The sequence below is a fragment of the Cajanus cajan genome, chromosome 7 (assembly GCF_000230855.2).
Source record: "Cajanus cajan strain Asha chromosome 7, NIPB_CcT2T_4, whole genome shotgun sequence".
Classification (NCBI taxonomy): Eukaryota; Viridiplantae; Streptophyta; class Magnoliopsida; order Fabales; family Fabaceae; genus Cajanus; species Cajanus cajan.
The window spans coordinates 44,434,763-44,448,578 of record NC_138523.1 but is presented as its reverse complement, the minus strand read 5'-3'; the positions used below and the strand labels follow the sequence as shown (position 1 = coordinate 44,448,578).

General features: G+C 32.4%; 2 protein-coding genes across 2 annotated transcripts; one reads left to right on the top strand and one right to left on the bottom strand.

Moving 5' to 3' along the window:
- Positions 1-4,499: 4,499 nt before the first annotated feature.
- On the top strand, positions 4,500-5,335 carry TIM23-3 (translocase inner membrane subunit 23-3). Its single transcript, XM_020376135.2, has one exon. It carries the CDS (start codon positions 4,579-4,581, stop codon positions 5,095-5,097), a length of 519 nt encoding a protein of 172 aa, XP_020231724.2. The 5' UTR covers positions 4,500-4,578; the 3' UTR covers positions 5,098-5,335.
- A 1,373-nt stretch (positions 5,336-6,708) lies between these two features.
- LOC109795533 (protein NDL2) lies at positions 6,709-11,052 on the bottom strand. Its single transcript, XM_083059805.1, has 11 exons — positions 10,811-11,052; positions 10,564-10,663; positions 10,245-10,342; positions 9,926-10,014; positions 9,425-9,485; positions 9,256-9,342; positions 8,631-8,708; positions 8,489-8,545; positions 8,323-8,378; positions 7,384-7,519; positions 6,709-7,298 (listed from the first exon to the last, which is right to left on the bottom strand). Exons 1-11 carry the CDS (start codon positions 10,868-10,870, stop codon positions 7,059-7,061), a joined length of 1,062 nt encoding a protein of 353 aa, XP_082915931.1. The 5' UTR covers positions 10,871-11,052; the 3' UTR covers positions 6,709-7,058.
- Positions 11,053-13,816: the final 2,764 nt, after the last annotated feature.

Sequence of the window (13,816 nt, the reverse complement as noted above, 5' to 3'; positions counted from 1 at the left end):
ATTTTAGTTCAAATTTTTTATTTAAAAACTTCTTAAATTTTTTTAAAAAACTTTAGGAAACTAAATGATGTATTAAATAAATTTTAAATTAATATAATTTATATAATAAATATATAATACTTATCTATAAGTATAACTTATTATAAATTTTATCTATATATAACAAACACTCATGCATTATATTCTTTATCCTCCTCCACAAAAAAATTAAAGGCATTTGAAATATTTTTTATAAGTAAATCATGACCATAAATTAAATCAACAAAAAGGCCAAAAAAAATAAATTTACATTAATACTGCTATTTGGTTTGTCCAACTTTGCAATTATCCATCTGATTATTTGACCTCCCAATATTTAATTAGAAATAATACTCTTACATATAGTAATTATCATATAAAATAAATTATATTTTAATTTTCAATATAATATTAAATATCACTTTTTATTTATATTTTATAAAAATTGTTGTAATGATATATTGTTAAAAAAAATTCTTAATTGTATTTTTTGTATTTTAACTTTTATTTTATAGTGAATTTTTTCTTTGAATTTTTTTCTCAATAATTATACTTCTAAGCTTTTAAATTTTGATGATTTATATTCTAATTATATGTTCTAATTATCAAAATTGACATGACATGTATGATATAAATAAGTTTAATTTTACAAGGTGTATAGGTGCAACTAGTATAAATGGGTCAGAGTTGGGTCTGGGCTAAATTTTACATATTAGACTTGTTTTGCTCCATATTTTTCAAGGAATTGATTTAGTTAGGTCTCACCATCATTTGGTGAACCTAACTAAACCAATTTTAAGATTTTTGGATTGGACTAAGTATGGAAAATAGCCCATGGCCGCCCACCCCAACCTTGGCCAGATTTGCTTCTTCACTTGGCACCTTTGAGAAGCTTGTGCTACAAGTTTCTAACTTAACTTGCTCCCCAAGCTACTAAGTTAGAAGCTTGCTCCACAAGCCTCGCAAACCATGGCGGACGGTCAAACTAAGCCAATCATGGTTCTCTTGAACCATGGTTAAGCATTAGCTTGCTCCACAAGTTTCCATACTCTATATAAAATTATTCCTACCATTTATAATCACTTTTGAGTTTATGAGATCAGAATTTTCTTCAAATTCTCTCTTTCAAGAGTCACTAAATCCGTGGAGAACAACACTCTTCTTAAGTTCTTCCACTGAGGAATTCTTTCTTTGTGATTTGGCTCATCTTTCTTCGTCATCTTTAAGGAGAAAACCAAACCACCTTAGTTGCTTCGATCAAGCTTTGAAGGCTTGAAGTGCTTCTGCCAATCTCCATTAGAGACCACAAGAAAAGAAGAGGACGTTCAAGGTGGAGCTTGAAGAGGATCATCAACCACTTCTTCAAGTACTTCCATCATCCATGCTCAGCTCCAATCTGGTAGAAAGCTCTCAACTTGACTCACATCTGAAACCACACACTTTAGCGCCCGGTGTGAACCCAGGTAGAGACATGTACATGTCTTTCTTCTCATGCTCAACGCCATTCAACCCATGCTCGATGAGATTCTAACCTGAGATGAGTCTCTCTCCTCACACCTGGCACCACCAATTCTATGTTTGGTGTGATTTTGTTAGATACCTCTCTTTTGAAGTCCTACCCGATGCCATGAAGGCGCACCAAGCGCGATATTAGATTATGCACTTGTGTCGAATCCAATTTCATCCAATCTGATAAAAATCAACAAATCCTAGAGCATGCAACACAATAAACAACATTTATACAACATGTACAACACAATTTCATCATTAGGAGTAACATGCAACTACTATCAATCAATAATCAAGCATGAACCTCCATGAACACCCTTTGAACAACAAAACCCACAAAACCCTCTCAATTTCATCATTCAATCACCCAACACCTTATATTAATCCATCCCAACCACGAAATGTATACCTAAATTCAAAATCACAAGCTCCATACGACTTTGACTCGAATCTTCCGCTTTCACAAGCTTGGATTCCAGCCCATAACCAACTAGGATCAACTGAGGAAAAAGGTAGAAAAAGGGAGGTTCAAGTGAGGAAGAAGAGGAAAGAAGAGAGAAGAAGGAGAGAATCTCTCTCTAACTTCTCTCTTCAACTTTAGGATATTTGAATTATGAGCTTCCTCTTGAAAATCTTTCTTTTATACCTTTCATGAGTTAGTTCTATTTATCTATGATCCAGCCTTCCAGAAATCAACTTGCTCTTTAGGATAACCTGACCCTAAAGTTCTCAGCAAGAACTATCAAATCAAACGACAATAGAGTTATGAATTGACAATGTTACATTTTCATGTTAATTACATTTTTTTTTTCATCTATAAGATTTAAACTATAAATCTTGCTTAAGGAAATAAAATTCAATTTTACTATAACCAAAAACTTATTAGTAAAAAAAAAAACATATATGGGAATTTTTATTTTAAAAAGTTGTATTTATTAAAAAAAAAAAGAGAAAGGATATATATCATTACTCTTTAGAAAATAGTTTCAATCAAAACTTTTATTAAATCTTATTTAGTTAAAAAGGTCATGCTTTAAGTCATTTAAAAGACTTATTAGGTCTATCATGTTATCCTATTTAAATAAAAGTAAATTATATTTTTATTATTGTTATATTAATTTTGTTATAATGTGAAAAAATTGCACATTTATCTATCTTTTTAATTATTTAATATGTTGACTTTATATAAAAAAGTGAAGTTTATAACACCTCATAAAGAAATATCTATTTAAATAAATTATCACCATGAATATCATATTAAATCTTAAAAACGTATTTAATTCATATAAGAAAGTCAAACTTATTTTTTTTAATAAAACTTAACATACATATTTTTACTTTTATCACAATATTAAATATTACAATTAAACTCATAAATAAAGTTATATGTCAGGTTAGGTTAGACCTTTAAAAAAAATCATGACAAATAAAAATAAAAAAAACTCAAGCCATGTAATTTTAACCAAGGCCAAGTTGAAGATTAGCAAAGCCTAGCCAAACGTCCTAAGTCTTGTTTATCCTATCATAATTTTATTATTGGTCCTTAATTATCCAAGTATCTATCTTAAGAGAGATGCTTATCAAGTAAGATTATAATGATTTTAAGAGGGATGATTAGTGAGCTGATTCGAATCATTAAATACTTGTGTTAGGGATGATTAGTGAGTTGATTCAAATCATAAAAGCTCAAACTATAATAACCTCTAGGATGTGTATATCATATCTATTTCTACCCAAATTGTCATCAAATTAAGAAAGTTCTGAGTTGAGCAGGCTTCAGATGGGTCAAACAAGTTAAAATAGTTATGAGTCCATTCATTATCAATTTAGAAAGAAAGTGCAACACATTCACAAATGCTAAATGTCAAGAAAAGTAACAACATTGTATAATATAATAATCTAATATGATTGTCAAAGTATGTAAATATTATCAATATTTTATGAAATTTTACGGGTTGTAAACAAGTTTCTAATCACAAACACTAAATTACAAAAATATAAAAATTTAATTAAAATTTTAATTTAAAAACTTATTAATTTTTTAAAAAAACATTAGGACACTAAATAATATATTCAAGGCATTTCAAATATTTTTTTATAAGTAAATCATGACCATAAATTAAATGAACAAAAAGGCCAAAAAAATATTAACATTAATACTGCTATTTGGTTTTTCCAACTTTGCAATTATCCATCTCATTATTTGGTCTCCCAACATTTAATTAAAAATAATACTCTTATCGTCAGATAGCAATTAATGTATAAAATAAATTATATTTTAATTTTCAATATAATATTAAATATCACTTTTTATTTATATTTTTTTAAAAATTATTGTAATGATATACTGTTGAAAAAATTCTTAATTGTACTTTGTGTATTTTAACTTTTGTTTTAAGTGAATTTTGTTCTCAAGAATTATACTTCTAAGCTTTTAAATTTTGTTGATTTATGTTCTAATTATCAAAATTGACATGACATGCCTGATATAAATAAGTTTAATAATGTGATATGCCTAATGCACATCTAATTTGTCAAAAAAAAAATGTTGATTTAATTGCACTTTATAGTTTATATACATTTTTTTTAATGAATTTGGTCTTATTTTTCTTCTTCTGCAATTTATGCTCTAAACTTTTAGACTTTGATAATTGGTGTGTTCTCATCAATTATTTATTAAAAAAAATTAAAAGACAAAATTTGGCAATAACTAAATTAGCCAAAGAATCCTGCCTTGTGTATACAACTGCGTTAAATCTTGGGGCCAGCTATCCCATCCTTTGATGTGCCTCCAACGTAACGAGGAGATTAGTCACTGCTGTCGGCGGTGGATATTCCAGGAACGAACCTAAAAAAATTAGCCAAAATACAGCCAAAAAAAAAATAAAAAATAAAAAAAAATTACCCAGAATCTCTAGGGTAATATCAGAAATTGTCTATACACATTCCTAGTTTAAAAAGAATAGTAGTAAAGTTTTGGCATCTCAACATTTAATATTAAATTTACAAAACCCTTAATCTCCCTTAAACCCTACGCTTCCAAGAACGGCCATGGCGTCGAAGGACCAGAAAACGCGCCTCTACCATCCCTACCAGGACCTCAACGTTCCCATCCAAAACCTCTACAACCTCCCCACCGCGCCGGACCACCTCTTCCCCGAGGAAGCCGCCAGGACCCACCGCTCCTGGGGCGACAACCTCCAGTACTACACCGGCACCGGCTACCTCTCCGGCGCCCTCATCGGCGCCGCCAGAGGCACCGCCCAGGGCCTCCGCGAGGCCGAACCCGCTGACTCCCTCAAGCTCCGTCTCAACCGAGTCCTCAACTCGGGGGGCCACGCGGGCCGCAGACTCGGCAACTCGCTCGGCGTCTTGGGCCTCATCTTCGCGGGCCTCGAGAGCGGGATGATCCATTTTAGAGCCACCGATGACTTAGTCAACAGCGCCGTCGCCGGACTCGGCACCGGTGCGCTCTACAGGGCCGCCGCTATTGCCGGCGCCATCGGCGGGATCGCCGCCGCCGCTGCGGTTGCCGGGAAGCAGGCTTTGAAGAGATACGTGCCGATCTAGGAAGCCATGGATTAGGTTATCGACAATGGGGATGGTGGTACAAATTAGATTAATATACTTTCGAATTAATTGTCTTTTTCCCTTTTTATTTATTTATTACTTTTTAGTTGTTGCTATGGTGCTATTGATTTCATGTTGCAGTTATTATTTGTAAACCCTCTCCGTAAGTTCATGTATTTAATTAAAGCACAGAAGTCACCATGAATTATTGTTGAGTAAACACATATTACTTATTGAATTTGGAAAATGCCTCCGTAAAATTAAGAGATTATAAAATTTAATTTTACAAATTCTTCATTTCAGGTTTCAAGAACTTGTTTACTTTATTCTTGTTATTACTATTGAGTGTATTTCTTGTGGTCCTCTGGAGGTTATTAGATGCAAATCCATGTAAAAGTAAAATGGTGTCGTGTCAACTCTGTAAGGTGCAACATGTAGCTTTCTAAATTCTAAGGTTTACAGTAAATCAGTAACAGAAAATTAGCAACCCTGGAAATTCATAATTATCACTACAGAGAACACGTGTTTATAAGTAATGTGTTCATCACAATAGACATTTAAAGTCTTACAAACTTTATCATTGATTGTGACTGGTTTACATAGTTCTTGAGACAGTTATCTTGTGCCATTGTTTCGCAGCGAATTCTGTGTTTCGTCTTACTGATCCAAGGTTTCATGGTAGATTGAATATGATCTATAGGTTTCCTGTTTCTCTAGCGAGTCTTCTACTTCAGAAATGGCTTGTTAGTTTCTGTTTATTTTCAAATTTGTAAACGAAGCTTCGTCGCAGACTTCATTTTGAATCTTGGATAAATTTTATTTAATTCCTTTGTGACAGACAGGTTAGAAAGGTAGTCTTTGTTACCTTTTTCATGTGATTAGAATTTAGAAGTTCCAGATGAATGTGTTAAAGAAAAGTATACCCAAGAATGTGAGTGACCTGACAATAATGTGTTAGTAACCAGACATTGCATAAAACCCAATAACAATTGTTCCAATTTCCTAACGTTACTCTAAATTTCTATTATAACCACAACTAGAGTTAAATTGATTTCTTATGTGAGTTGTAAATCTTATATTCGAGGGTGTGTTTTTTATTCCAAAAAATTACATTTGGACAACTAAAATACTATTTGACAACCAGAAAGAGGGAGATAAAAGAGAAAAAGATATGATTGGTTAAATGAGTTGAAATTGGTTTAAACAATGATCAATATGATGAAAATGAGCTAGTCTATTTATTACGGGAATGCGTTTTAATCTTGTGGGGCACAAAAGGCGGGTTTTCAAACCTTGTGGGCTTTTACGTTTCATGGGTCAAAATTTTCTATCCTATTATAAACGTAAAACTTACTCCACTGGTAAATGGTAACGCTTTCAACTGATAAAGACCGCGTCAACATAGATGGCAGGGACAAAATTAGTAAATTACCTTTTATGATTAGACAAAAAATGCGACAATATTGACATGGGGCACTTCCTATCGATGTGTGCTAGCCGCTAATGGATCTGTGTGTCATAATTTTAAAAGTTGAAGGCTTAACATAAAACAGAGCAAGCAACCAAAATACACTTCTCAATGCAATAATTTAAACTATTGGCCGACAAAAATAATGACAAAATTAATGCATATATATTCACTTAAAAAAATCAACATTAGTAACAAACAGTCCTTATTGCTTGAGGTTCATTAAACCTTAAAAGCAGTAAGGTGCACAGCAAGTTCCAGAATAGATTTTGGTGAGATCTATCTCAAAAAACAATATTAGTAAAAGAATATCCTATAAGATACCTCCTACTTTTTTACATTGGTAGGAAAAAATCCATTTTGCAAACAAGATCATTAGTCCACCAACATAATCAAAGAATATATCCTACACTAGCTATATATTAAACTATGTGCAATGCTTTAGCTCAGTCCACTGCTGCATTGTTGTTGTCAATCTTTTAGCTGGACTAAGTTAGATTTCAACATCAACACGGGTTCTGATGGGCTTGAGCTTAATTCCTAAACTCTCTGGGGAGAGAAGTTCTGGTGCTATGCATGAATGACTAGAGGGGCTTGCTGGATTTGAGCCATTGCTTGACGAGGAAGCAACATGTATTTGTCTGTGGTAGCCAAAACCCATTAAGAAACACTCTAGTGGTGTTATCATAGAATTTGGGTGCTCTTCTGTTACCAGTGATCCACAAGCCTGAACCTGAGCAAGTATTATAAAGTTATTATCATGTTATTTCTGTCTGTCTTTCTCAACTAGATTTGAGGAGCATCCTGAGTATACCTACCTCAACAAGTGCAGAGATTTTTTTGTTCATTTTTGTGCTCATGTACACAGATTCAGCATGGAATGGGCTACTCTCACCTGCAAATATAAGTGTCTTACATTGCAAGTCCTTCAGACCCTCAGTGAGGTCGTGCCTTCTGCAAGCAGTTAACCACTTTCGTAAAAAATCAAGGAAACAATAATACTTTGCCAAGTTTTAAAATTTTCAGCATTTTACTGAAATTATCCTACGTGGAATATCATATCATCGGACAATATAAGAAATTACATTCTTTTTTCATTTTTTCATTTACATGCCATTATTAGAATTTGGTTCTCCTGTAAAATAAACTGTATGAAATAACAACTATTACCAATTCAAATTCTAGTAGTAGAAAATAATTTTTTTAACAACTTGCATGAATTTCATGCAAACCACCAAAATATGCTATTGAATCATCTGAAGAATATTTGAAGTACCATATTTATAAGAAATCCAACAAGTCAAGGAGAAAACCATATGAAGATATTGTCATATGTGGAAGATAATGTCATAGGACAATATCCTAATAAAAAGTAGCGTTCTTTTGTCATATTTTTTCATTTAGATGCCACGTTAATCTGCCAAAAATCGAAGAAATCAGTAGCCACAGATTAGAAATTGGTTCCCCTGTAGAATAAGCCGTATGCAATACCAACTATCACCATTTCAAATTCGAACTGTAGAAGAGAATTTTCTAACAACTAGTATAAACTTGATAAGCAAACCACCAAAATATACTGTTGATATTTGAATCATCTGAAGAATATTTAAAGTATCAACAATAATAACAGGGACCAGCAGTTACATGATGGTTGTATACAACGGTTCACATGAATTAAATACCTACGGGGAGAAAATACAGGAACCAGGAGAAAGTAAAAAAATACAATCAGGTTTGTCAAAAACATTATAACTTACGCATTAATTGCTTGGAGAAATCGCATAACGTTTAAACTTTGCCTTTCATCCAGAAGCTGTAATTATAGAACAGAAAAGACTATACGAGGTCAGAATTCTACAGATATAAATTATGCATTTATTCAAGGCAAAATATATGTATTAGCTGTAATTGAGATGTTCATACCCTTCGGCAAGTTAGTATTATGTCTGATTCTGCTCCCTGGACACTGCACCTAAGTTCCTACAACAAATGTGGAGAAGTAGTGTCACATACAGAAATGATTCCTTCCACCTTCATAAGTTAGGGGAAAGAATGGGAAGATTACCTTACTGAAGTAACGCTGCAGAAGGCATTCCTTCAGTAAACCGCACATACCATAGAAGTATAATAAGTTCATTAAGACCTGCATAAATGGATATAGAAAACCTTAGGTATATAGAGATATATCCAGAGAAGTATTGTTTCACTAATTTTCAAGAGAATTCAAAAGGATGTGATAATAGAGTTATAGAGAGATTGTTACAACTGAATTAGCAAAGCTATGAGGATTTGAATTTAAAACTAATCCTAATCAAATGATAACATAACATTATACATTTTGAATGAGTAATTTAATTTGAATGAAACTCAATCGGTACAGCTGGAGTCTGTTAATACTCCAACAAGGTAGACCTTATTTACAAGGGGAATGAATTTCCTTTTTCTTTCCATTGCTTTACAACTTATTAGATATCTGAGGAATTGTGATATGAAAGCCAATGATACTGGCGCAGACTTTTACTGCTATGTCAGACACACGTGTGACCAAGTGTTCGTGTTGGTTTGCATTTGCTGTATACTAAAAAGGTATGCATATGCATCCTTGCCAGTTAATGGATTACTAAAGTCCTTAATATGGTTACCGATACTTCAATAGATAACATAAAAGCCAATGCTGACAGAGATTAAACCTTGTTGTAAAGCCATTCCGTCCATGAAGGAGATTTGCAAATAGGTGAAACAAGAATCAACCCAAGCACTCGTTCTTTGTATTTCATCTGCCAAATTCGAAAGACCACGAGGTTTACTATACCGTATTGTTATAGTGGATAAAATTATAATTCACAAATGCCAACTTACAGCAAATAGAGTGAGGACGTAAGCACCAGCTGTTACACCCAAGCACAGAACCTCCCTTAGCCTGATTTAAGAGGGTTTTGGACAAGGGTTAAAATCCTAAACAAAGTAAGAATATCAAAGAGGCTTGTTTCAGTAATCTAAAAATGTATTCAATAACAAATACCCTAGTTTCTTTACATAGACATAGGACTTATTTAGATAAAATTTTCCAGCTACGAGATAAAAAATAAGAAGAAAAATGAAATAGGTTAACCTAAAATTAGTTTATGCATAAATTAATTTGTAAAAACCCTTGTATTAATTTTAACTTGTACATAAGCTAAGCTTAAGAAGAAGCTTATTATATGTACTCACTTCCCATTGTTTAAATTATCTAGCCATGCACAAATAATCTATTTATTTGTACTGCATGACATCAATAGTTATCACATTCTTCCAGTTAAAACAATACAGGAATAGTCTCAGCAGAGGAATACTTTGAATAACTGACGCTCTACATACCCAAAGAAATCAAGCACTTCAGCAATCTGGTCAGCTAGGTCATCCACGCAAAGCAATGGTTCATCTGAAGAAATGACATCAGCTCCCAACTGCAATAACTCTTAAACAAATGATAAAAGAGTCAAATTATACTCTAGGAGAGGAGAGCACACCCTTGAACTTTTATATCCAAGTCAACTCCGGGATATTTAACAGCTAAATCACAAATATTTCATGATTCCTTAACATTCAAACATGTTATGAAAAGGGACACCGTAACATAGATAAGGCTATATGTTCATACATGTCTTGGAAGGAAGGGAAGAATGCTAATACCGACCTCATGCCCGGGAGCATCAATGTGATAAATGCAGAAGTTGTGAAGCAACAAAGAAGCTGCTTCTGGGCAGAACAACAGACCCTGGAAACAAGACACATCTGCAAAAGGCCAAAATCAATTTGTGGTAATCATACATCCAATACAGGAATCCAAGATTGAAAAAACAAAGCTGCTTTGCTTCTAATCCTAAACATTTTCACCAAACCACATAGAAAAGACACGGAGCATCATTCTGTGAGGAAATTCATTCATATTCATATTGAACTTGAATATATACAAAAATAAAAAAAAAAAACAGAAATTTAAACAAGAAAGTTACAATTGAGAGCGACGTCCGGGTAGGTTATTAGAGCGGGTTTTTCTTGATCCCCACAAACAAGCACGGACACAGAACCTCTACTTGTTTTCACCGTGCATTCCTGCAAAACCACAATAGTGTTAAGCACTATGATTATGATTTATGACAGAAATTCCAGTCGAGTTCCATTTCAGAAAAACACAAGCCAAAGTTGGAGAGGGATTTTTCTCTTGACACTTTGTGACGTGTGAAAGTGGCATTACATTACCTTTCCTCCTAAGGGTATCAAATCAATGTCAATGGAGACAGAGTCGCTTGACTCGCCCATGACTCCGCTCTATACATCAAATGCTCACAACAGGGCTTAATAATACTGATGATATTCACCACCAAACTCTTCTTCTCTTGTGTTCGTTGGTGTCAAATTACGTGCACAACCTCCTTATTTGAAGGGAACCACACAAGTGACCCTAGTAAATACTATAGTACGAGATTTTACGGTCTTTCTACTCACTCACTCAGTGACCGTTGGAGAGGGTTATTACTTAATAGCCCATTTAAATTTTCATTTCATTTACTTATACAAACAATTTATGATACCATCTTTATATGAAAAATTAGCTATACAAATGTTATGAAATTATCATTTCCCTTGATAAATTAGTTTAGGTAGGAGTAAGCTTTCTTCATTCACAAGGTTTTATTTAAAGAATAATTAAATTCCTTATATCTTACGCATATATCAACAGATTTTATTTAATATTTTATAGATTATGGTTTTACACATTTGTTATGGTTTTTAGTTAGAGAATTTGGTTGAAGGAGGTTGAGCTGAGCTGGCATGGGATGGAACAGCCATAACATTAGCGGCGCACATGTGAATGGCATAAATGAAATGGAAAATGAAGGGCTTTATGGTAATTTAGCATGGGCATCATTATACAGCTGTAGGCCACCTGGAATTTTGTTCTGTGAGAAAGCATTCCACTAATATATGATCAGAAGCCAGCTCATTTATATTTTTCCTACATACATGCTCTATATTTATAAAATATATTCCACTCTTTTACTTCTTTTTATCTCAATTTATCTCTTCTTAAAACTTAAAAGTAATGTACACATTTTAAGAAATTAATTAATTATATCAATCTCTGAGATTAAATATTTTCATCTGATTCATTTTTTTTACTATACAATTATTCTTAAGGATATTGTTAAAACAATTAATATTTTTAATGTTGGTAATTTTAAACAGAGAAATATTCTGAAAACTAAAATGACAGGTAAGAGTTTATTGTGTATATGTATTATTTTGTATGATTATGCTCACTGAGATTCTAATGATCGTGTTGTTAGTTTAGAATATAAATTATTCGATTTTTTTTTATCTCTGAAAGCAAAACGCACAATGCGTATCAAAGTTTAATTGTTGAAAGTTTAATGCGTATAAAAGAAGCTAATCAAAACAAGAGAAAATTTATAACTTTTTAATTGTTGAAATTCTTAATTAAGGACCTAATTTTAATTAAAAAATGTGAAAAATATTTACCAACTGAAAAAAATAGCTTATCCCTCTATATTTTAATTCGATTTTAATCATCCAAAGCAATTTTGTCCTATTTTTATCCTCTAATTTGGAAACATATAACTTTTTATTCTCAAAATATATTTTACGACAATTTATATCTGTCACTAAATATTATGACTGCAAAAAAAGTGTATATACGATTAAATGTTAACATAATTACTTTAAAGATAAAAAAAATGAAGTATTTTCAATTTAGAAACACAAAAAAATAAGACAATTTTCAGAGGACTAATACTGAATTCGATTTTTTTAAAAATAAAGATAAACACATTTTACCCTAACTTTAAGGTTCTTAATTTGTAGTGGTAAAAGTTGAATTTCATAATTAGTCTAACACGAAAAGTATAGCTAAGAAAAAACTTCACTCAACATTGCACCCTACTCAAACATATATAGTAATGTTTATGCATTTGTGTTCCAACAATCACTCCTGATTGGAAGGTGAGACGAGTTAAAGGGATTTAATATGGCAATTGAATAATAGTAGTACATATGCATAATGATGACTTAGGTTTTCCCTATCATAAACTGGGAAATATATTGCTGCTAAACCAACTAGTAGCAAGAGACATGCATTGCATGGTCATTGATTGGTCTGTTAAATGGAAAGGAACTGATGAACGCGGCTTTTGTTTACCCGCTCATCACGGACTCTCCTCACAACATCCCAAAAGCACATTTTGCAGAACAAAGGGTATGTATGGGACGAACAACCTAAATTAGAGACACTTTTCTTATGTTTAATTATTAAAATAAACATTACCTTTAGTGGCATGCAAGCATGTTCATTGTTGACTCCGCAATTCACATTTCACACCATACAATATTCCTTACTCCATGCCACAAATATTATTCTATTGTTATATCATTCCGATGCCCTTTCTTTAGCTCTCGTTGAAAACTTGATGAACGTTGGAATTTGGCAATTGCCATGTAATTTAAATCTGCCATGAATAAGGATCTACCTTGTAATAGTTCTTAATGTTAAGCAATTAATGAAAAACATTATGTCTAAAATTAATGTCCAATGAAATTTAAAGAACATTGAGATTCGAAAGGAGAAAAACATTAGGCACCAGTTGTTGAATGTTGATGATATCGAGTGTGATGACGTACAAATTTCAGAATGCAGCTTTCGTGGCGGCACGGACCAAGACCAGACACTGTTTATGTTGGGTGCAGGGATTTCTTTTGACCTAAAATATACCATTTACTGAACCCTTGCAATAGTTTTTATGTAGGTTATAGGTTAAATTGTTTTGACACCTCTCTGTTTTTTTTTTACAATTTAAATGGATCTTTATAATTTTAACCTTTCAAAAATTAGATATGCATAATGATTTAATCATCGAATGGGTTGAAGTTGTATTTTTTAAATTCATAACAGCAATTATAAATTTCAAATTCTAACATGTTTGAGTTTTCTCACAATTTTCACGTTCTTACTAATTAGTTTAACCTTTATGGGACATACACTGATGTCTCCCTTTATCATCTACGTTTAACTTTTTCTGTCTTTTTATGAAAAGTGATGGTTTCTGTTAGGTGGAAAAAATATGCACCCTTTTACCTGCCAATTTTAAAAAAGAAAAAGTTACTCTTGTCAGTTTTTTTTTCTTTTTTCTTTCTGTTCCATACCATCGATAAAAAAATATAAACTATTTTTATATAATTTATTGTATAAAT

What these genes read in the sequence shown, in the direction of transcription:
- TIM23-3 (XM_020376135.2), top strand. Translation starts at nt 4,579, where the DNA reads ATGGCGTCGAAGGACCAGAAAACGCGCCTCTACCATCCCTACCAGGAC.
- LOC109795533 (XM_083059805.1), bottom strand. Translation starts at nt 10,870, where the DNA reads ATGGGCGAGTCAAGCGACTCTGTCTCCATTGACATTGATTTGATACCC. An exon ending in TGCAGCGTTACTTCAGTAAG is followed by an intron (nt 8,546 to 8,630) that starts GTAATCTTCCCA and finishes CATTTGTTGTAG; the next exon opens with GAACTTAGGTGCAGTGTCCA. An exon ending in TTTCTCCAAGCAATTAATGC is followed by an intron (nt 7,520 to 8,322) that starts GTAAGTTATAAT and finishes AACTGCTTGCAG; the next exon opens with AAGGCACGACCTCACTGAGG.